The sequence below is a fragment of the Artibeus jamaicensis genome, unplaced genomic scaffold (genome assembly GCF_021234435.1).
Source record: "Artibeus jamaicensis isolate MK-2021 breed Jamaican fruit bat unplaced genomic scaffold, CSHL_Jam_final contig_1526, whole genome shotgun sequence".
NCBI classification, from domain to species: domain Eukaryota; kingdom Metazoa; phylum Chordata; class Mammalia; order Chiroptera; family Phyllostomidae; genus Artibeus; species Artibeus jamaicensis.
The window spans coordinates 565,370-587,453 of NW_026521297.1; the positions used below are offsets into that span (position 1 = coordinate 565,370).

The 22,084-nt window shown below is 49.3% G+C and overlaps 1 protein-coding gene across 1 annotated transcript in view; it reads right to left on the reverse strand.

Moving 5' to 3' along the window:
* The window catches only part of SAE1 (SUMO1 activating enzyme subunit 1), a 58,184-nt gene that overhangs the window by 35,450 nt on the left and 650 nt on the right, over nucleotides 1-22,084 (reverse strand). The window contains exons 2-5 of the mRNA XM_037155106.2: nucleotides 9,792-9,903; nucleotides 4,884-5,057; nucleotides 2,763-2,905; nucleotides 1,212-1,311 (exon numbers count right to left, since the gene is read on the reverse strand). Of these exons, the coding sequence (XP_037011001.1) occupies nucleotides 1,212-1,311; nucleotides 2,763-2,905; nucleotides 4,884-5,057; nucleotides 9,792-9,903 (529 nt within the window). The remainder of the gene's footprint in view (nucleotides 1-1,211; nucleotides 1,312-2,762; nucleotides 2,906-4,883; nucleotides 5,058-9,791; nucleotides 9,904-22,084) is intronic.

A 22,084-nucleotide genomic window follows, 5' to 3' on the forward strand; every position in this document is an offset into this window, starting at 1 on the left:
TGAATGGGAAAGGCCCGCCTCCACCCGGGAAGCCCTGAAGCCATAAAACCCTTCACACCAAGGCCAAGTGTCACGCTTGTAAGAGGGTGTGATTTATAAATTGACAGCACCCACAAAGCTGCTTTTGTCCTCCTACATTAGTTAACAATTCATCCCCCAGCCCCAAACTCGGGAACTATTCAGATAAGGCCCGACTGGGCCTCCGAAAGAAAGGAAGAAAGAAAAAGACCCAAGTTTCGGCCCAAACACCAACACAGGATAATTATGGTCCTGTGAATAGACACTAAAATTAGGGCTTAATAATTCCTCTGTCTCACCCTCACGGCATCGAACTACTCCAGCACAAACATAAAAGGCAAGAGAAAGAAAACCCACAGCGGCCCTGCTGGAAGCTGGAGGAGTCCCGCTTTACTCTTGGAACCAACGCCCCCCAGCCCTCGGAGCGGTCCTGAGTCCGAGCTCTGGCCAGCTGGTTTTCTTTCTCGACATTTAAACCTACGCAGCAAAGAGGACATCTCTCTCCTCTCAGTTCCACAAAACCAAGTCCGACCGCTCCACCTCGGCTTCCCCGTCGACAGGTTCCTTTTCGGATTTTATTACCACCGTCTCTCCTTCCCTTCCAACTCCCGCTCCTCCTTCTAGAAAATGACTTTGAATTACTGCACCAATTCCAAGTACAGCCTCAGTGTCCATTAACAAATACACACCTGCCCTGGCTGGTATAGCTCAACGGATTGAGTGTGGGTCTGTGAAGCAATGGGTTGCTGGTTCCATTCCCAGTCAGGGCACATGCCTGACTGCAGGCCAGATCCCCGGTAGGGGGCGCACAAGAGGCAAGCACACATTGATGCTCCCCCTCCCCTTTTTCCCTTCCCATCTAAAAATAAATAAAATCTTAAAAAAAAAAATTGGGGACAGGGCATATCCTCCCTCAACAAACCCTACATTTCTGAATCTCTTTAAAGAAGTCACATCCGGTGCCCTTGGCCCACCTGTTCCCCACAGCTCACAGGCTGGCTCTGCACAGCAGCTGCCCCCTGTAAGTGGGACAAGCCCCAGCCCAGCATGTCCAGACCCTCCTTTCAAGCCCACCATGCTGGCTTCCCTCATCTGCCACTGTCACTGCCTGTCCCCACACGGCCAGGGCTTTCTGAGCCCCACCCCGCCCCCAAGCGCCCGTGTGTGTACACACACACACAGAGCAGACATACCTTTTTGACCATAGTTGTCTCGGAGGAATCCAGTCTTGCTCTCTTGGTATCAGGTCCATCTTCTACCCCTTGGCTAACTTTGGAAACTTTGGTTTTCTCCCTAGAGGGCGACAGGGAAGGAACCCAGTTCTACCCTAGGAATCACGTGATGAGAACAAAGAGAGCGTTACCACCTCACAGAGTAGGATGCTGGTTTCAGGGCAAAAGCTTTGGAGTCATACAGACCCAGGTTCAAACCCCAGCCTGGCCACCCATCACCTGCCGAGCCAGGCACCCAGCCCGTGGGAGTGACGGCCGCTAACAGGAGGTGGTTGTGAGGAGAGAAATAACGCACACTGCACAGAGTGCTGCCTCGTGAGTTCTAGCAGACTCTGAATGTTCCACCTGAATCACGAGAAGCGGAACTGAATTCTTCCCCTCTGCCACGGGGAGCTCACGTTAAATTAATCTGGACTGCTTTCCTCTATGACTTCTTCATCCACTTAGAATGTGCCCAAAGAGCTAGATTTTTGTAAAGCCATAAAATATTGAGGTTACAAGCTCTGGGTGGTGTGGCTCAGTGGACTGAGTGCCCACCTGCAAACTAAAGGACTGTTGGTTCAATTCCCAGTCAGGGCACATGCCTGGGTTGCAGGCCAGGTCTCCAGTAGGGGGCACATGAGAGGCAACCACACGCTGATGTTTTTTCTCTCTCTTTCTCCCTCCCTGCCTTCCCCTCTCTCAAAAGTAAATAAATAAAATCTAAAGAAAAAAAAACAACCCAAAACACTGAGGTTATAAAGTTCTGAACATATCTGTCCTTCCCCCAAGTCAATTTCACAGGCAAGAAACTTGCAGACCAGAGAAGCTGCGGTGACCTGCACAAGCTGAACTACAGAAAGCTGTTCTTGCCTCTGGGTGGGAGGCTTCGCCTGCCACGCAGCGGGGTCTCCACCTCTCGCGGTGGTGGTGGGGGGCAGCAGTTAGAAAATCCCAGGCAAAGAACCAGCTCGTGCAGTTTCACAGTAACGTGCCATCTCATCGAGAAGCTCCAAGTTCAAAGCACCGCAGGCCCCATCACGTGAGCATCACCAGGGTCTGCAACCGCAGCACTCAAAACGAGGACGCGGTCTGCGTGCCACACGGGGCAGTCTCTGGGCTGTGGTAGACAGTGGCCAAGTGTGCCACCCAAGCAGCCCACCTAGCTACCCTGTGCTCAGTCGCTATCTCTCGGCCGAACGAGCATGCGCGCCGAGGCTGGGCCACGGAGGCTGCCCGGCCCAGGCAGGCCGCCCCTGCAGAGCACCAGCCCCTCACTCCTGGAAATCCAAACCGGATGACGTCCCTCGACCGCCGAGGACTCTGCTTTCTTTATGCTTCCAAGTAGACCAGGGCAGAAGCCCCATCTCCTACGATTCTGAACACAAAATCCACACATCACACACTCTTAGCTGATTTCCCAATGTTCTAAGTCTTACGATAAAAGACTTTCCTCAAACGGCTAGTTTCCCATCAGGGAAGAAAACTACATCTTGAGAACGTAACATTCTCTTTTCCTCCGCCAACACTTACTCTACAAATTCGTGCTCTCCGAGATTGGCAAAGGTGTATCCGTGGTAGCCAAAAACATCGCCTGTGAAGAACTTGATGCTGTTTTTGTGGCAGATCTGGTCGACCTTAACTATGACGTCCCTGGAGCAGCGCGTCAGGCAGACCTGCGGGAAGGAGGACAAGGGCTGGGCGTGAGTTCTGCAAACTGCGAATCCCGGCCCCAATGTCTACAGAAATCTGAATGCGCAGCCTCGCCGGGCACAGGTGCATCCACAGCCAATTCCAAACTGGTCCAGCGGGTTCCCGGGGCCCTACGGTTAGAGACGAAAGAGAAGGTGCAGGCTGGGTGGATAGAAAACGTAAATTAGGAGACCATCACTTGCTGTAGCCCAAACGAAACGTGTGTAGCTAGAAAGTAAAAGCCATTCGATGAGTTTGTTTCCCAATCCCCGAATATATGTAAACCACATTTCATAGTTCTCACAAAAAGAAAAGACAGTAATAACTTAGTGTGAGTTATTTCTAACAAGCAAGAAGAAAAACCAGTTTTAAAAATTGACCCATAGGTCACGTTTAAATACAAGGGCATTCACCCCCCCCTTCTTTCGACTGATATGTTAAGGTAAAAAAGATAAACAAGTCCTGTTGAGATTATTTTTCCACAGTTTTCCATGTGAAATTTTATCTGAATTGAGGGACAAAGGGAAAGGTTATGGACCGAGTGACCTTCCATTCGGACCTCAGACAATGAGCCATGGTTCACGCCGTGGGATCATCGATGCTGCTCCGAAGCCCGAGGTTCTGCTCCAGTAAGTGGGGAGCCTGGCAATGGCTAAACTTCGCCGCACAAAACACCCTCTTTCCGGGAGGAGCTTTGTGATCAGAGCCCAGAAAGGACTCCTACCATGTGCATTTCCCATGCGAACACACCAAGTTGGAGAAGAAATTACAAAAGGATTTATTTCCACGTGACGGGCCCTCTCTGGCAGCCCGAGCACTGGAATACACTCGAAGAGCAGTGCGTGCCTCTGGTGGCATTCAGAGGACACAGCCTCCCGCAGAGAAATCAAAAGAAGGTGTGACAGCCACCGGGGAACACGCCACCACTGCGCAGTGGAAGCCTGCAGGGCTGCAGGCGACCAGTCCCACATGAGACGGTCCCACATGCCCCGTGCACGTGCCTTATACAAGCAACTGGCCCCACGCCTTGGCGCTAACGGAGCTTCTAATTGCTAGAAGTTCCAGGGACACCTAAACTATATCAAATGTGGTTTCTGTGGATTAAAAAAAATGAAGAGAAGACTTTCTTCCACATGGAAAATGTCCCAATAGCTGGAGTTACGAAGCAAAGTGAATTAAAGAGAGAAAAGGACAAAGCGCACAGACGAGCCGTCATCTCGAGCCCGTATCCGAACAGATGCAAGTGTGAAATCTAACAGTGTGGGGAAAACAAGCCACCAGCCCAGCTCCTAACCTCTCGCGTGCCCGGCCTCTCATCTAAAAACAAGGAGATGGATCATCTGTGATGTTTCACAGCTCCCCGAGCTCACTCCAGGGTACGGGACCCACGTCAGAAAGGCCACAGACACCGGAACGGAACTTAACCTATCCTTTCACCTCTGCAGAGATCTGGCAGTGATGCCGAATGGGTTGGCTATGCCTCATTTGGCTTATGACGACAGCGATTCTGCCGCGTTATCCATGGCAACGCGGTCGGAGTGGCTGTGTGAAAGAGACAGACCAAGATCAGGTGTGTTCTTTTCTAAAGACAAAACACAAGCTGTAGTTTGGTATTTCTAGCAAAAAAAAAAAAAAATTGACTGTGCTACAGAAATTAATCACCAACTTGTTAAGTTTTCGGGAGAAAACATTTGCAATTAAATGCACCAAAGCTCCGTGCACAGAGTCTGGAAGGAAGACAACACAGCCCGGAGGAGGCCTGGTCCACGGGACCCCTTCCCGCGCACCCCACCTGCTGCGGAGGCTGCGTGCTAGGCCTGCAGGACGGTCTAGCTTCTAAACATACTTGGGAAAAAAAGTGCAGAATTCAAGACTCTGATGTTCCAGTTTACCTAGAACACATGCAATTAGTGCTTTAATTTGCTGCATCCCCCCAGATCGGACACTCTTTGTGACACTTACGGCGTCAAACTGAGTGAAGAAGGACTCCGGTTTCTTTTCTATGTTCTCAGTGTCCACCTTCACGTCCACCATGGGGTTGAGATTCTGGGCTCGCTCCAAAGAGGCTTCGGCCCTGTTTCGGCCGACAGACCCAGTTCGGATCAGGAACTGGGCTCCAGGGTCTTCTGGAGAAACCTGCAGAGAATTTAAAAAAAAAAAAAAATACTTGAATATGGGGGAAAACATATCTCCAAGACAACGTGCCTTTCTATTTTAAAGGATAATTAAAATACCCAGCATTTACCGCAACACCGTTCCTGCAGGAATCTGCCTACTGCAGACTCCCGACACCCTGTCCCCCTCTGAGGCTTTAAAGCGAGATGTGGAGCTTTTACTGGGCATTGATGGTTAAAGGGCGCCCCCTTGTGTTTATAAAGAAAACTTACCCTGAAAAGAAACACCCATGCTTCTACTTCAGTTTGTAACAGCTAACAAAACAACCCAACTATCAGGGCAGGAATTCACCAAACACTTACCATGTGCCTAACTCTGAGCACTCAAATGTAAGTAGTTTAAAGGATGTAGTCCCTGCCTACAGGGGTTTAAAATCAGAGCAGGGCAAAAATCAAATACAATTAAGAATGTTTGAAATAACAAGTTCAACTGGAGATCAGAGGAAAGATGAATGGGGGCTGGAGCAGAGATGATTCCACCCATAAGGCTGGATGACATAATCACGAGACTCCATACTGCCTCACACAAAGCCTTTCTCCCCACTCCGAACACCTGATTTAACCATTGTTCACCGTCCCCAAGACTGGGTTGGCCAAGAGTAACCTCCCCTCCTCCTGCCAAGCAACCACAGCACTAACTACCTTCCTGCCTTTCCTCCAAGAAGATGCGCTGGTCCCTCTCCCATTCAAGGCCAACCTTCTGACAGGATCCTTGACCCCTCCCATCCCACTTCTTCAGGGATCTCATTATATTCCGAGAAGCTGAACACCCTGGTGATTGAGGGCAAGGCTCTGAAATAATTCAGGCAGGATTCAAATCTCTGATTCAGATGCTGGCTCAGCCACTTACGGTGTAACCCTGAGTGTGTACGGAGGAACCACGTGTAAAATGCAGGTGTTAATAAAAGCAACACACTCGCTAATCACTCCATCAGTGTTCGCTGCCGCCATCGGAGCTCCGGCTCTCCTCCTCCCTGGCTGGGCAGCGCAGCCTCTGCGGGCCCTCGGAGGGCGGCTGTCCCCGACTTCTGCCGCAGTCACGCACCTTCTCACTCTGCACAGTACCGCACACACCAACCGATGCCTCTCTTAGTTTCTCCCAGAATTTTCTGGTGTTCCTCAAATCGCTCTTTTAACTTTTTTTTAAGGTTTTATTTATTTTTAGACAGAGGAGAAAGGAGGGAGAAAGAGAGGGAAACATCGATGTGTGGTTGCCTCTCATGCACCCCTCACTGGGTACTTAGCCCGAGACCAGGCATGTGCCCTGACCGGGAATCAAACTGGTGATATTTTGGTTAGCACATTTGTGCTTAATCCACTGAGCCACACCAGGCAGGGTTCAAATCGCTCTTAACGGTACAGATTTCTTCCTGCTCCGAGTCCTGTATTAAACTAACTGCCCACCAGATACCTCCTCCCAGATATCTCACGGGCCCTTCATTATCTGACTCCTGTATGTGTCCTCTTTGCTGATGAGCCCGTCAACTACGCATCCAGCCCCCCAAACCAGAAACTTGGTCTTCGCACCCTTGCTATATCCTCAGTAGAAGCCATCTGCTACTGTGGCTCAGCATGGGCTGCCTGGGTCATGGTCTCCCACTGACAGCTGTGACCTTGAGTGGGCCGGTACCTCACTTCCTTACCCTCAGTTCCCTCATCTGTACAGCAGGGATGAAGATCCCTGCATCTCGGAGCTGCTGTGAGGACTAGATGAGGCACCGGAGCCACGGCTCTTGCAACAGTGCCCAGCACCTCCCGTAACTGTCCACTGCCGTGAGCTACTCCCTGCTTTCCTCTCGTGCCTGCTGACGACCCTACCGGTTCTGCCACCGGAGAGTTTCTCACCACGCGTGCTTCCTGCACCATCACCGGTACCGGTGCTTGTATCCTGGCCATCTCTCACCAAAACTACTAAAGCAGCCTTCTAAGTGGTCTCGTGTCAACCAAGGCTGACACAGCCATTAGTGATAAGTGGAAGCGAGTAGCAGGGCTCGCTAGCGCACGCTTCGTGACTTGGACCCTAGTGACATCCTGCTCCCACAATGTTGGTTTCACACTCTGAACATTCCAAACTGCTCGCTATGTTTTACTTCTCCCCTGTGGCTTCAAGCCACTGCCAGGTCCCCGCCTGGAATACAGCCCTCGATACACCTCCACCTGTTGACTACTCGGCTCGGTTCGGAACTGCAGGAGACCTTCATGCCCCCTCCCGCAGCCCGAGTCAGGGAGCCCAGCCTGGTTCCCAGAGGAATCGTGACAACGGGAACCCAGTGCCGTGCATCTTTCTTTGTGCCGTGCATCTTTCTTTGTACAGCCGATCCCTGGAGCGCTTCTGGGTAAGAGAAGGTGTGTTGGATGCCAGTCAAGATGGCAAAATGAAAATCTCTTAAGGGGCCGGGAACAAGGCCCTCGTTTTACAACGAGCAAACCGAGTCTCTGAGAGGCTGGGTCCTTTGCCCAGCTTGAGGAGGGGGCATCTGAACCCCAGTCTGCATGATCTGAACCTTTTTGCACTACGCAGCACCGTCTCCCTGGCATGTTCCTAGACTGGGGGAAGAAAAGCGCACGCAAACCAACCACACGGTGTTCGTGAACTATTACATGTATGGGATGGGGGTCAGGCTGGGTAAGCCGGCAGGGACCAGGATGGATGAAGCCACTGGTTCCCAACTCTCCCCGTCAGCCTCACCTGAAGATCTCCTACTTTTAAATCCCTCCCACATCTTCTAAAGCACTGATGGGACGGAGAACTCGGTGTTCAGCCTTGCGATCCAGTCAGAGCGGCCAGGCCTTGCAGTGGAAGGCGGGCGGGAGGCACTGTACGTCCTCCAAGGGAACAGGTAAGGGATGCCAGTCAGCCCGTTCGCGCCCACACTGCATGGCCTCCATTGCCTCACCGAGGCGGCGACAGGACCGTGTCGCACGCCCCTCGGTGTTGCACTGCCGTTCCCCTTTTCCACACCAAGCGCCTCCAAGTTTAGGAACCGTCTTTCCTCGAGGCTCCTCCACTCTCGCCCTCTGCACCACAAAGGCTTCCCGTAGATGGGCCGCTCCTGCCTCTAGGGGGCACTGTGCTCGGGCCGAGGTCCGCCCAGACTGCCGATGACCCAGCATCTTCGCCTGCAGGAATTTTCTTGCCTCAGGTTTTACATCACGTCAAAAATCAATATACGACTGTGACATTAAATGAACCAATCCATGTTTCCTTTCATACTGCAGTAAACTTTTTGAAAATTAATGATTCCAGATATTTTTCTTCTGAAACCCAGAACAAGGTGTATTTTTAAAAACTGCATTAACAGCCCCGTCTGGTGTGGCTCAGTGGACTGAGTGCTGGCCAGTGACTTAAGGTCACCGGTTCAATTCCCGGTCAGGGCACATGCCTGGGTTGCAGGCCAAATCCCCAGTGGGGGGTGTACTATTTGTCGTCCTCTCCTCCCTCCCCCTCTCTCTGAAAATAAATAAAATCTTAAAAACACAAAAAAGCTGCATTAACATTTACTTTTACACACAGAGCCTAGACCTCACACCATGTGCTGGTTACTTAGGATGAGACAGGACCCTGTTCGCTGCCCAAAGGAAAGAGAAACACAAAGTATAGCAGGTGACATTATAATCTCCTAAGTCTTTTACCTAAAGACATGATTTCTGGAATGTGCTCTAAAATACTGTCCAAAAAAACCAGAGGGTAGAAACCAGGTAGACGAAATGTCAAATATTATTCTCTCTACTTTCATACATATTTGAAATATTCCATTAAGAAATCCTAAGATGTCATGGAGGCAGGAGAATGTAGAGAAAGAAGCAGTTTCTTCCACCGTGGAGAAAAGACGGGTCAGAGGACTACTACACTGGAGGTGCAGCGCTCGTCATTAAACATCAATGCGGGACATTATCACACGATGTAAACGTCGTGACGTCATTAAATACCAGTCCCCGGACCACCCCCGAGGGGCGTGACGTCAGACAACTACTCATCGCTGGACGCTGTGTTTGTTACTCGCAGGCACTAGGCTAAGCAGTCTGCACACTTCCTCTCCGATCCAGAGTTTTCCAAGGTGATGTCTGCGAACCACTCCCATCGAGATCTCCTAGGATACCCTCTCTTTACTTTTTAATTTTTAAAAATTGAGCTGAGATCCCTTTTAACAGTATCTGTTCCCTCCCCTCCCCTCAGACTCTGCGCCAGCTCCGAGTCAGCTCTGCATTTCCCGTTATCCAGGTCACTCCTCCTTCCCTGGGGACGGCTCTCCAACGCAGCAGTTAACTCCTCTTACGGAGAAACAAGATCCACAAGGGCCAGCAGTGTCCCCTGACCGCCCGCCTAGAACGCAGCGGTGCGGAAATCGAACACGTCACCGGTCTCCAAAGGCTGCTGCTCCGTTCATGCCAGCCCTCCTTTCCCAGCCCGTAAAGGGAAAGCAGAACCCCCCAAATCTCTAAGTGTTTATACCCAAGAAAGGAGACAGCTTTCACCCTGGCCAGGTAGCTCAGGTGGTTAGAGCGTTACCCCAATGCACAAAGGCTGCCAGTTCGATCCCTGGTCAGGGCACATACAAGAAGCAACCAGTGAATCCATAGGTAAGTGGGAAAACAAATCAATGTTTCTCTCCCCCTCAAATCAATTTTTAAAAAGGGGGTGGAGGGACTGTTTGGGTCCTCCTTTGGAGAGTGAGGAGGTGGCTGCACATCTCACCTGCTCGTGATCCAGCATGGTCAGTCCTTTCACTCCTGCCAGGATGAGATTCTTGGCGATTTCCGCCCCGAGGCCTTTCATGCCGACGAGAAGCACCCTCGAGGCCCGCAGCCTGCAAGGCAGACACTGTTAGCGGCACGACAGGAAGCCGTGGGAACGGGCCGAGTCATCATGGAACAAAACCAAAGGGCCGCATCTTTCATTTTCATTGATTAGCTGCATGGAAGCACACAGCCTCCAAACCAGGAAAGAGACGCTCACACCCGTCCTACGGAGCACAAGTCATTCAGCAAATATTTGCAGAGCACCCACGCCAGGCACCTCTCCCAGGCGTGGAAATGAGGCAAATGTGATCCCTGCCCTTCCATAACTTAAATGTCATGAAGGAAGCAGATGCATAGTCCTTTGTATGGAAAATAACACAATAATTAATAAAAAATGCAAGAATAAACTACGTTTCGCATACTGCCAACTGTAAATCTACTTTTGTCCCACCTTGTACATTATGTCAAAAAGTCATGAAAATCGAGCGGCACACGGGTCCAGACTAACAGAAGATGCTACTCCCGTCAGACTCATCGTGGAGGCCAAGCACAAATCAAAATGAAACAAGAATGGATACACTGATACTGGGGAGAAGAGCATTCCAGGCAGAGAAAACGCAAGTGCAAAAGCCCCGGGGAAGGAGCGCCTGGTGTGTTTGGGGGCCAGGCAGAAGAGCGGCGAGCAAAGGGAAGACTGGTAGGCAACGAGGGAGCGGCCAGAACCAGGGGCTGCATCGAGGAAGCTCTCCCAGGTGCTGGAAGGGTTCAGGGTTTTATTCGAAGCTTGGAGAAAAGCCACGGGGGAGAGGGGCCTGGAGGGGAAGAGTGTCGCAGTTCAGGCGAGAGGACGATGGCTTGGACCAGCATGACAGCGTGAGAAGAGGCGGGAAGGGGCCCTGTGGGCCACAACGCACAAGCAAAACCACGGCAGTGGGAAGGAGGGTGCAGCGAGGAAACATCGGGTTGTTCTAGCTATAACTAGGACGTCGCACAAGATCGGGCTAATGGAAGGCAGTCAGAGGCTGGGCTCTCTGTCCCACGCAGTGTGGACCTAGCTCTGAGGTCAGAGCTACACAGAGGCAGTGTGTGGGTTCACAGTGTCTTATCTGAAATCCTTTGGGGTTCGGGGGGGAAGATAGACAAAATTCCCGTATATAACGGCACAAGTTCCTTTTGATGAGAGGAAAACAAAGAAACCCCTTGAAGCAGAAGTGTTTCAGATTCTGAATTTTTCAGATTTGAAAGAGGAATACAGGATGGTGTCACACAGGCTCATGTCACAGGGAGATCACTTTGGGAAGTATGGATGCCCTAGTCCCTGTTATGCACCCGAGGCTAAGGCAATCTGGCAGGTCAACTGTAAGTGAAAAGTAAATTCTGCCCTGGCCGGGTAGCACAGTCGGTTACAGTGTCGTCCCGATACACCAAGGTCGTGGGTTCAATCCCTGGTCAGGGCACACACAGAAAGTAACCAATGAAGGCACCAATGAGTGGAACAACAAATCAATGTTTCTCTCTCTCAAATCAATAAATAAGAAAAATGGATTTTACAAAATACAAAATAAAATAATAAAGTGCTTGAGAATGCAGACGGCTGCAGCCACTGGGGAAAACAGTGTGGAGATAGATAAAAAAAAATAAAAAACGGAACTGTCTCTTCATCTAGAGATGCCACTTCCAGGATCATATTCAAAGAAACCCAAAACGCTAGTTTGAAAGAACGTAAGCGCCCCTCTGTTCACTGCAGCGTTACTTCTGTCGCCAAAGTAGGAAAGCAGCCCAGGCATCGGTGGAGGAGTGGGTACAACAGCTACGAGACATTCACACAATGGAATACTGCTCAGTCTGAAAAAAAGAAGAAAATCTTACCCTTTGCAACAGCACGGATGAACCTGGAGAACATTACGCTCAGTGAAATAAGCCAGTCACAGAAAGACGAGTACTGTCTAATCTCACTGATGTGTGGAATCTGATGAACAAACTGAACAAGCAAAAGAGAGACGCACAGAGGATGACAGCACGTATGAGGGGCGGGATCGGGGGGCGGAGGGAATGAGCGAAAAGGAAAAAGGACTCATTGCCACGGACGAGAGCGTGGTGATGGGGCGGGGGATATAAGGGGACCGGATGCTAATAGGAAAAAATGTCATAAAAGAGACAGTTAAAAAAGTAAAAAAAAAACAAAGTCCATGTTCACTGCCACTAAATTAAAATGAAATAAAACAGTTTATATCATATATTATGAAACAACCCCATCAGTATCTTAAACTCATTAATATTTCTGCAGCAAGTGGACGATTATTCACACTGAAAAGGATCACTCAGAACTAAGAACAGTCCCACATAAATTCAAGTTCTGCTGGCCAATGAGTCTGCTCTTAATTTATGCAATGAGTACAAGTACTGGGGAGAACACGCAGAAATGCTTCTCCAAAACCGGTTCGAACAGCCCTGACCAGGGTGGCTCAGTTCGCTGGGCGTCATCCCACACAGTTGAGTGGGCACCGGGCAGGGCACCTGCCTGGGTTGCAGGTTCGGTCCCCAGACGGGGAGCAAACCGGTCAATGTCTCTCTCTCTCTCTCGCATCGCCTTTTCTCTCCCCTCTCTAAAAATAAACTTTTTTTTTTTTTAAGAAAATGGTTCTAATCGTGATGGACATGGCACATCATTAGGCTGGAAGAGTTTGATGAGAACGGTGGCCAAGCCCTGTGCTGATTCTTGCCGACAGCAGATTTGGGATGTCCTTCACGGATCCAATCGAGGAAAATATGCAGGGAGAGGGAGAATACGGACAGTATTGCCCTCAAAGGCGTATGTCTGGGCCTCGGCTTCTCCATTATTGCTTTTATTCCTCCACGGCCAGCCACAGGCTAGCGGGCACGGCCTCTCGAGTGACAATTCCACTTCGCTGGAGCAGGAGGAGGTTGAGATGAGGGCTTACAAGATACAAGCAAGGTAAACACAGGTGCCAGGAATGACAGGTCCCTTGTCTGAGATATACAGCATCCTAGGGATGGGCGGGGGAGGAAGGAGAACCATGCAGCTTTCCCGAGGAGCTCTAATGCCTCCAGAATCAGCAAATATAACAAGCTACGTTTCCTAAAAGAATGCAGTGCCCATATCGGACCCCGACACCAGAAAGGCTGAGTGCGCTTGCGTTGAGCTGTACCTTCTCCAAGTCTCTGCCATCACCGCAAGTCTGCGAGCCCTTCCTGCACCGGGCCCTCTCGCTGCTGCACCTGGAACCCCAGGTCCCGTGCTCCCTTTCGGTCTGAGTGACTGTGTTTTCTGCTGTCTGGCTGATCCAAAGATACAGCTAGAATAGCCCAGTTAGTTCTCTTCGGGGAATCTGTACCTTCAAATGTTACCGATGGCCTCCTGATCTCCAAGCCCACTAACTTCTCAGGCTCCCTTTTCCTCAACAGTCTTTCAGCGACAGGCAGTGCCTACCATGCGCGCCCTCCAGGTCGGAATGCCTGGGTTTGAATTCGGGCTCTGCCACTCCCTACCTGGGTGACCTAGAGAGGCTGTACCACCTCTCTGACACCTCAGTTTACTCACCCATAAAATGGGGATACCAATTCTGACTGCACATTCTTTAGTCTCCTCCACAACCTGGTCAAATGTGTATGCAAAGCCATAATCTCTGGTGCAATCTCTGACGGATAACAGAAACTTAAGTATATGTTACTTGAATGTATTGAACTTCTCCCCAATCCCTACTGTCTTATCTATAAAAGGCTCAGTAAACGGTTCACTTTGATTTTCAATAAAACCTGTCTAAAAAAACCCCCTAAAGCTGGCACTTAAAGCCACCCAGTACTGACCCCCTCCTACTCCCCAGCCTTACTTCGCGCATGCCCAAGCAGGAAGTCAGCTTCCACCTGCACACTTCAAACCACAGCGTGCCCTGCAACCTGCGGAGTGCTCCACACGCTGAATGCTTGCAGGTGTCTCATTCAAGTGCATCCCCACCCTCAAGGTGCTGTTGTTAATCTTGAACTGAGACAGGGGCCCTGAGACTACAGCTGACTTAGGGCTCAATTACATGAAAAGCACTTAAAATAGTACCTGGCCCACTTCTGGCTGGTGTGGCTCAATTGGTTGGACCTGGGAATAAGTTACCCTAAGTGACAAAAGGAATTGAGATGACATGATTAAATTAAGGGCTCCACCTGGCTGGTGTAGCTCAGTGGATTGAGCATGGGCCTGCAAGCCAAAGGATTGTGGTTGGGTTGCAGGCCAGTTCCCAGCAGGGGACACACGAGAGGCAACCATGCATTGATACTTCTCTCCCTCTCTCCTTCCCTTCCCCTCTAAAGATAAATAAAGTCTAAAACAAACAAACAAACCCTCACCCCACCCCCAAACAAATAAATTAAGGGTTCTGCAATGGGGAGATTATCCTGGCTTACTGGAGTGGGTCCTAGTAAACATAGGGGATAGAGAGGTGGAAGAGGTCAGAGAAGAGGTGATGATAAGATCAGGGGTCAGCCCTGGCTGGCATAGCTCAGTGGATTGAGCGCGGGCCTGGGAACCACACGATTTCAGTTCGATTCCCAGTCAGGGCACATGCCTGAGTCGCTGGCCAGTTCCCAGCAGAGGACTCACAAGAGGCAACCATGCATAGATGTTTCTCTCCTTCTCTCCTTCCCTTCCTCTCTAAAGATAAATAAATAATAAAAGTCTTTTTAAAAAAATAGCAGGGGTCAGAGTCAGAGAACAGAGATTTAAAGTGGCTAGGCTGCTGGCTTTGCAGGTGAAGGAAGGGGCCACGAGACAAGGAATGCAGGTGACTCCTAGACACGAGAGAAGTCACAGAGACTCCTCCCTAGAGCCTGCACAGGGAACACGGCCCTGTACACGCCTTGACTTCAGCCCACTAAAACTGATTTGAGTTCTGGCCTCTAGAACTGTAAGGGAATTTGTGTTAAGCCACTAAATTCGTTATGGCAAAAACAGAAATGGAATACAGTGAGGCACAGTTAAGAAACTTGCTAAAGACCACGCAGTTCCCAAAGGGCAAAGCAGATACCAACTCGGGCAATATGTGCTTTTCAGCCCTGGCTGGTGTAGCTCAGTGGATTGAGCGCGGGCCTGCGAACCAGACAATCGCGGTTCGATTCCCAGTCAGGGCACATGCCTGGGTTGCAGGCCGATTCCCTGCAGGCCAGTTCCCAGCAGGGGATGCACAAAAAGGCAACCATACATTGATGTTTCTCTCCCTCTCTCCTTCCCTTCCCATCTAAAGATAAAAAAAAAAAAAGTGCTTTTCAAGTTACACTGTCCCTCAGTATCACGAATAAGTGTAAACTACATTGTGACATATAAATTACAAATTACATTGTGACATAATCCACTGGTATCAACAATGGCAATAACTACCCCTGGCTGGTGTGGCTCAGTGGATTGAGCGCCAGCCTGAGAACCAAAGGGTCTCTGGTTCGATTCCTAGCCAGGGCATATGCCTGGGTTGCGGGCCAGGTCCCCAGTAGGAGGCTTGTGCCAGGCAACCACACACTGGTGTTTTTCTCCCTCTCTTTCTCCCACCCTTCCCCTTTTTCTACAAAATAAATAAAATGTAAAAAAAAAAAAATCCACCAAGATCCTGTTTCATTTAAAAAAAAAAAATCTTAAAAAAAACACACCACGGCAGTAGTTACCACCCACAGAGGGCTCACTAAGTCCTGGGCACTGAACTGGGTACATCAGGTGGAGCACCGCAACAAAATCTTGATTGTGGCTCTTCACCATTTTCCTCTCTCAGATAAAAGCGTGCACACCCCCGAAATGCTACATGACATTTCTCTTCCTCAAAGCCCAAGTGGGCTCCACAGACCGGGGGCGGGGGGGGGAAGGGGTGCAATCATGTTTCCACAGGAAACAATCCATCTTTGCCTAAGGAAGGAACAACTAAGGCTCGGAGAAGGTGTCCGAGCCTCACAGCTACTGGGGGCCAGTAACCGGGGTCAGAATTCAGTTACAACCATGACCGACAATTTCTTCCTCTCAGTGTCTCCCCCGTGATGCCCTGTATACAGTAGGTGCTAAACAAACACCTGCTGACTCAACTCCCCTCTCTTTGGACTCCTGCTGCCCCAGGACTATCTTTTAAATTTCTGGGAAGGATGGAATCAGAGCCTCTATATGTAATCTTTGAATTCACAACACACACTTGGAGTTAAGTCAAGTCGATGAAGTGCACTGGTGACTAAAAACTCTTAAGACTCTCAAATTCACAAACTACTCCTGACTGAGTCTAACGTGTGACAGTCAGCCATGCAAAAATCTGGGTGGGGCCCTTTCAAGTAGGGACAGCACAAAGTCCCCGAGGCCAGGGAGAGCTTCTGGCACATGAGGAACAAGACTCAAGGAGCCTGAACACCGGCTAGGCCGGACAAGTCAGGGCGTGAAAGGCGACAGATTCTTAAAAGCTTTGGATTTTACTGAGTATGCCAGAAAAAAAATCACTGGGAGACTTTGAGGACATTTTTTCATTGCTTTTAGAGAGGGGGAGAGGGGAAGAGGGGAAGGGAGGAAGCGGGGAAGCAGACAGAGGCAAAGGCAAACATCTATTGGTTGCCTTACCAGGTGCGCTGCCCCCTGGGGTCAAACCTGCAACCTGGGTACGTGCCCTGACCTGGAACTGAACATCCACCTTTCAGCCCACAGGACGACGCTCCAACCAAATGAGCCACACTAGCCAGGGCAGGGCCATCCATTTAAATTCATTTGGCTGCTATGTGCAGAGTACATTATATGAGCGCGGGCTGCGGGCCAAAGAGTCGCTGGTTTGATTCCCAGTCAGGTCACTTGCCTGGGATGCAGGTCAGGTCCCCAGTGAGGGCCACGTGAGAGATGACCACACACTGATGTTTCTCTCCCTCTCTTTCTCCCTCCTTTCCCCACTCTCTAAATAAATAAAATCCTAAAGAATTAAAAATATGGCTGCAGAATTATGAAGCGCGCGCGCACACACACACACACACAGAGACACAGAGACACACACACACACACACACAGTGTCAAGAGTGGAGCAGAGATCAGGGAAGAGACTGCAGAGGTCACCTGAGATGATGGGTGTGGCTTAGGCTAAAAAATGCGGAAAGGCAGATGAGAGAAAAGCCTGAAGCAGAGCCAACAGGGCTTCCCAACAGACCTGATGCGGGCAAAGGGACACGGACGAACAAAGAACTAGGTTTCTGCTTGGTGCAACAGGAAATGGGGGGGCCATCAGTACGCTTCAGATGTGATTACTGCCCCCTTCTAAAAGTAGTCTCTTCTTCACAGAGCTTTTTAAAAAAAATTTTTAAGATTTTATTCATTTATCTTTAGAGCGGAAGGGAAGGAGAGAAGGAGAGAAATATCAATATATGGTTGGGTCTCGTGGGTCCCCTGCTGGGAACTGGCCTGCAACCCAGCCATGCGCCCTGACTGGGAATGGAACCGCGATCTTTTGGTTCGCAGGCCCGCACTCAATCCACTGATCTACATACACCCTCCAGGGCTCACTTAACACAGCTTTTCATTTAAACCTCCAACCCCACTCCATCCAACTGCCTATTCATGACAGGCACTTAAATGTCCCATCAAAATCTGAAATACACCTCAAGCTGGCTCCCAACCAGCTTCTGCAAACCCGCTCCCCTCTTACAGTCTCCCTCCCCCTTCTAGAGTCCCCATGCAACCCACTGACCCCACTTCACATCTACCTTATTTATCTCAAGCTACTTCCTATTTGGCCTCCCTTCTTTTGTTGGTGGTAATTTATACTTGTCAAATAATTGCAGCTATAATTTACCAGACGCCTTCTATGCGTAGACACTACTCATCCATTTGCTCATTTAGTTCTCCACAATCTCATCCGGTGGATGATACTGTCTCCACTGGATCAATGAGAAAGACGAAGCACAGAGAAGAAATGTTTGAGGTTCAAAAAACTCAGAAGTTTCCAAGCTGAGATTCACACTCAGCTATTTGCCACTCCCCCCCCCGGAATAAACCGGCCCTTAGAGGCAATGACCGGTGCGCAGCACATGCTTGGTCACTTCAATGCAAATGGGTGGTGCCTACGGAGCCACCTGTGGGGCTTCTGAACCACCAGCAGTGTTGGGTTCAACAGCAGTGGGTAACAAGTGCTCAAAAATAGGGAAGGTTTTATAGTCTTTTCTCGTAAAGTCAAAATTTCAGTTGAAAGAGTCCTTAAAGATTTAGTTATACAAAGCCCTGGCTGGTGTAGCTCAGTGGATTGAGCGCAGGCCTGCGAACCAAACAACTGCGGTTCCATTCCCAGTCAGGGCACGTGCCTGGGTTGCAGGCCAGTTCTCAGCGGGGGATGCATGAGAGGCAACCATACATTGATATTTCTCTCCCTCCCTTCCCCTCTAAAGATAAATAAATAAAATCTTTAAAAAAAGTTTGGTTACACTCATCCTTCCTTTTTGCAGATGTGGATTCTAAGGCCAAGAATTGGGCGACTCACCCAAGGAGCTCTTTAGGGAGAGCCGGGAACTGAACCCAGGTCTTCTGGCTTCCTAGCTCTTTATGGTGTGCAATCATTTCATTCACTCAACAAATATCTCAATGTTTCCACGCCCGCAAGCGTTGGAAATGTAAGAGACCAGTAAGAACCCACATCTTAATTATTGAACACGTATAAACTGCTTGCTCTAACAGGGCTTATAATCTACTTCCCTCTTTCCAGTCCTCCCCCACCTTCCTCTCTCAGATACGGGGATAAACTACCGTATGCCTTTGTTGTGAAAGGCAGCACCAAAACCAAGGAGGTGCACATTCTGGAGAACACACAGCTGGCAGCCTTTATGTCAATTTGATTGAAAGAATGTGCCCCTCCGGTGGGAAATGAGCCGTTACGGAAATAGCAGTCAACCTGAACTAGCCACTCCGTACCCATCCTACTTCCATTCACTCAGTGCGCTGTATGGGGAGAGCTGGCTCCCTTCGTGAACCACATCCATAAAATGGGTTATGCACCACAGCAAGAGATGCAAATTCACAGGCTTACAGGGGCCAAATGATGTATTTACAAGTGAAGCTGAACTGTGGAGAGGATGGCAAAGTGGAGAAGCCATGCTCTGTGTAAAAGAGGCCGCCTCCACTTTGCTCCGGCAAAGTAAATGTGGGGGTGTCTGACTTTTCCATTTTTCGATGGACAGAAATCGGAAACTCTGAGTGGGACTCTATACGAAATTTCTAGATGAGGGTGAGGGCTCACACTTTCCCCTAACTTCTCATTAGTAAAAATTTCAAACATACAGAAAAATAGAAAAAGTAACATTTTGCCCTATTGGCTTTACCCGTAAACAAACACCATGGCATTCCATGCTTCTACCGTGCATCTCCAAAAAAGGACATTCTCCATCCACACTATTAGCACATCTAGGAAATAATTCCCAAATATCATCTAATAGGACTGAATGTTCTAATTTCCCCCATTCTCTAAAAAATGTTTTATTCTGTGTTGTTTTTGAATCAGGACCCAGTCCCGATTCATGCCTTGCATCTGGCTCCATCTCTTGGTTTTTATTATTTTTTAAAGACTTTATTCATTTTTAGAGACGGGATGGGGAGGGAGAAACGGAGGGAGCATGCCATCAATGCGCATGTGCGAGGGAAACCAATGGGCGGCCTCTCACCTGCCCCACAGGCCACCGCCCCCTGCCCCCAGCAACCTGGGCGGAACCAGATCCAGAATCAAAGCAGTGACCTTTCTGTTTCCCGACACCACCCAACCCCACTGAGCCACACTGGTCGGGCGCTCCGCCTCTTTATTCTTACACAACAATGGCTTCACTTGTTTTTCCCAAGATACCAGCTTCTGCGATTGTCTTGTAAAATGTATCATTTACCTCCACGGTGTCCTTCAATTTGTTCCTCTGTTTTCTAAAGGCATGATTAGAGTTACAGATACTGAACAGGGAATCTCCAAAGATGACGCACTGTGATTTGCTCACATCAGAAGGCACGTTATTAATGATCACCTCCAAAAAGGTTTTTATTTCTTTTGTTTGAATATTACCTTGGTCTTAGGAATTCTAAGTTATTTGAGTATTTTTAAATGAAGTTGATGTTATTCTTTTTGATGCTCAAACTGTCCCAAATTTAGCCAATTCTCCAGATTCTTCAACGCTGGCAACTAACTTCCAAAAATGTGCAACAACTGTGTAAGACAGTCCATGTAACCTCTAGACTGTGTGAGCTCAGCCCTTCCTGATGTGACTACTCTCCCTTCCAGGTTCCTGCCAGTGCTGCTCATCCAACATCTATGTCACAGATGACACTGGAGCCAGAATGCCATCTGCACAACCCCAGACTACCTTGCACTTCACAAAAGAGCCCCAGGCCCGCAAGTTTTCTTCTCACACCCAACGTTCCCTCAGAGGCAAGTCAATCTGCTTTGTGACGCAACCTTCCTGCCTGCACAAGGGAAGAAAAATCACTGTTTCACTTTGCTGGACCTGGGAACTAGCCAGTTCCCAGCAGGGCACGCATGAGAAGCAACCATACATTGATATTTCTCTCCCTCCTCCCTTCTAAAGATAGATAAATAAGTAAATAAATAAGAGGTATACTGCTGTTGGTATATTAAGTTCTGACTGTGTGATCTGCTCCTGCCTCATGAGGTACATACTCTGTGTACCTCAGAGGTGGATATTTCATTCCCTGTTACAGACTACAACTCTGGGACTCAGAACAAGATCACAGCATCATCTAAAAAATAACCTGGTCAATGCCTACTCTTTGGTTATGATATGCAATAAATTATGTAAAAATTAAGAGACTTGCTTTCCCTGGTGTGGCTTCCTAGTCCAGAGCCCTGCTGCGAGACTCGGTTGACAAATGGACATGACACAAAACAAAAAGTGGGAGCACGGACCAGCTCAGTGGCTCGGGCGTATGCTGCAGAGGGAAAGGTGACTGGTTCCATCGCGTCAGGGCTCCCACCTAGGTCTTGGGTTCAGTTCCCAGTCAGCTGGGGGACATACAGGACGAAAGTGGTCGATGTTTCTCTTCCTCCCTCCTTTCCCCTGACAAATAAATAGCTTTTTTTAATAGGGGAAAAAAGGGGGAGGAGAAAAATGTGTAAGACTAGCTACTAATATTTCCCAAATTTTAGATTACTTTTTCCTTCTTTCCCAGGACTCTCAGCCAACCCTTTTCAGGCTCTCCCAAGTTCAATACCTCTCCACTCCCTCAGAAAAACCATCACCTCCCAAACATTCCATACCCTTCCAACTGCAGATGCTAAAATCAGTGAGCCCCACCTATGTCTCCAGGCCCAGTCTCAGTCATCCCTGAGTTCTGCCTCTCCTACCCTGCACTCTGATTCCTTCAGCAAATCCTGGCCCCTGGTATCCTCAAAATAGATCCAGAATACATTAGTCGACCCCTTCTCAAGAGTTCCTGACCCCGTTACCTGTGTCTCAAGTGGATTACTGCAGGAAATACTGCAGTAGTCTCCTAACTGGAACCCTTATTTCCACTTCTGCCCACTTCAACCGACTCTCCACACTGCAAGAATGGTTCTTTTGAAGCAGAAATCACATTAGGTTACTCCTACTCAAAACTCTCCAACCAGTTTCCCAGCACACATAGAGTAACAAATTAAAAAGCTGCTCTCCCACTCATTTGGTGGCAGCCGTCCTGTTTAATCTGCCAAGCATCCCTGGTCTCCAGGACTGCGCAGCTGCTGTTCCCTATGGCAGGAAGGTCCTTCCAGACAGGGCTGAGGCACAATGTCTCCCCTTTGGAGAGGTCTTCCCTGGCCACCCCATCAAAACAGCTCTCCACTGCACCGTCCTTTATCAATCCTCTTATCTTGCTTTTATTTTAATCCCGGGAAGTTGCACTACCTAAAGTTATATTATTCACATTTGTCACCAACACTGGAATATAAGTTCCATGCGAGGAAGGAGTTTGTTTGGTCCAGGGATCTATATTCTCCGCCTAGAACAGTGGCTGTGATCGATAAACATCTGATCAAATCAATATCTGATCACCTCTTTCAAAGAAATCATTTCCTCTGGTAGCTATTCCTCAACACCCCAGGCAAGCCCAGACTCAGTGGCTTGTCTTCTCTGGACTCATCCCCGTATCTACACACAAGCCACCTCCCCAGGTACCTCCAGCTCCCCTAGACTCCTCCAGCCTCTCCCGACTGCCACTAAAAATAACGTGGATCCCAAACTCCTCCAAAATCCTCCTTTTTTCAGACTGGCCCACCCCTT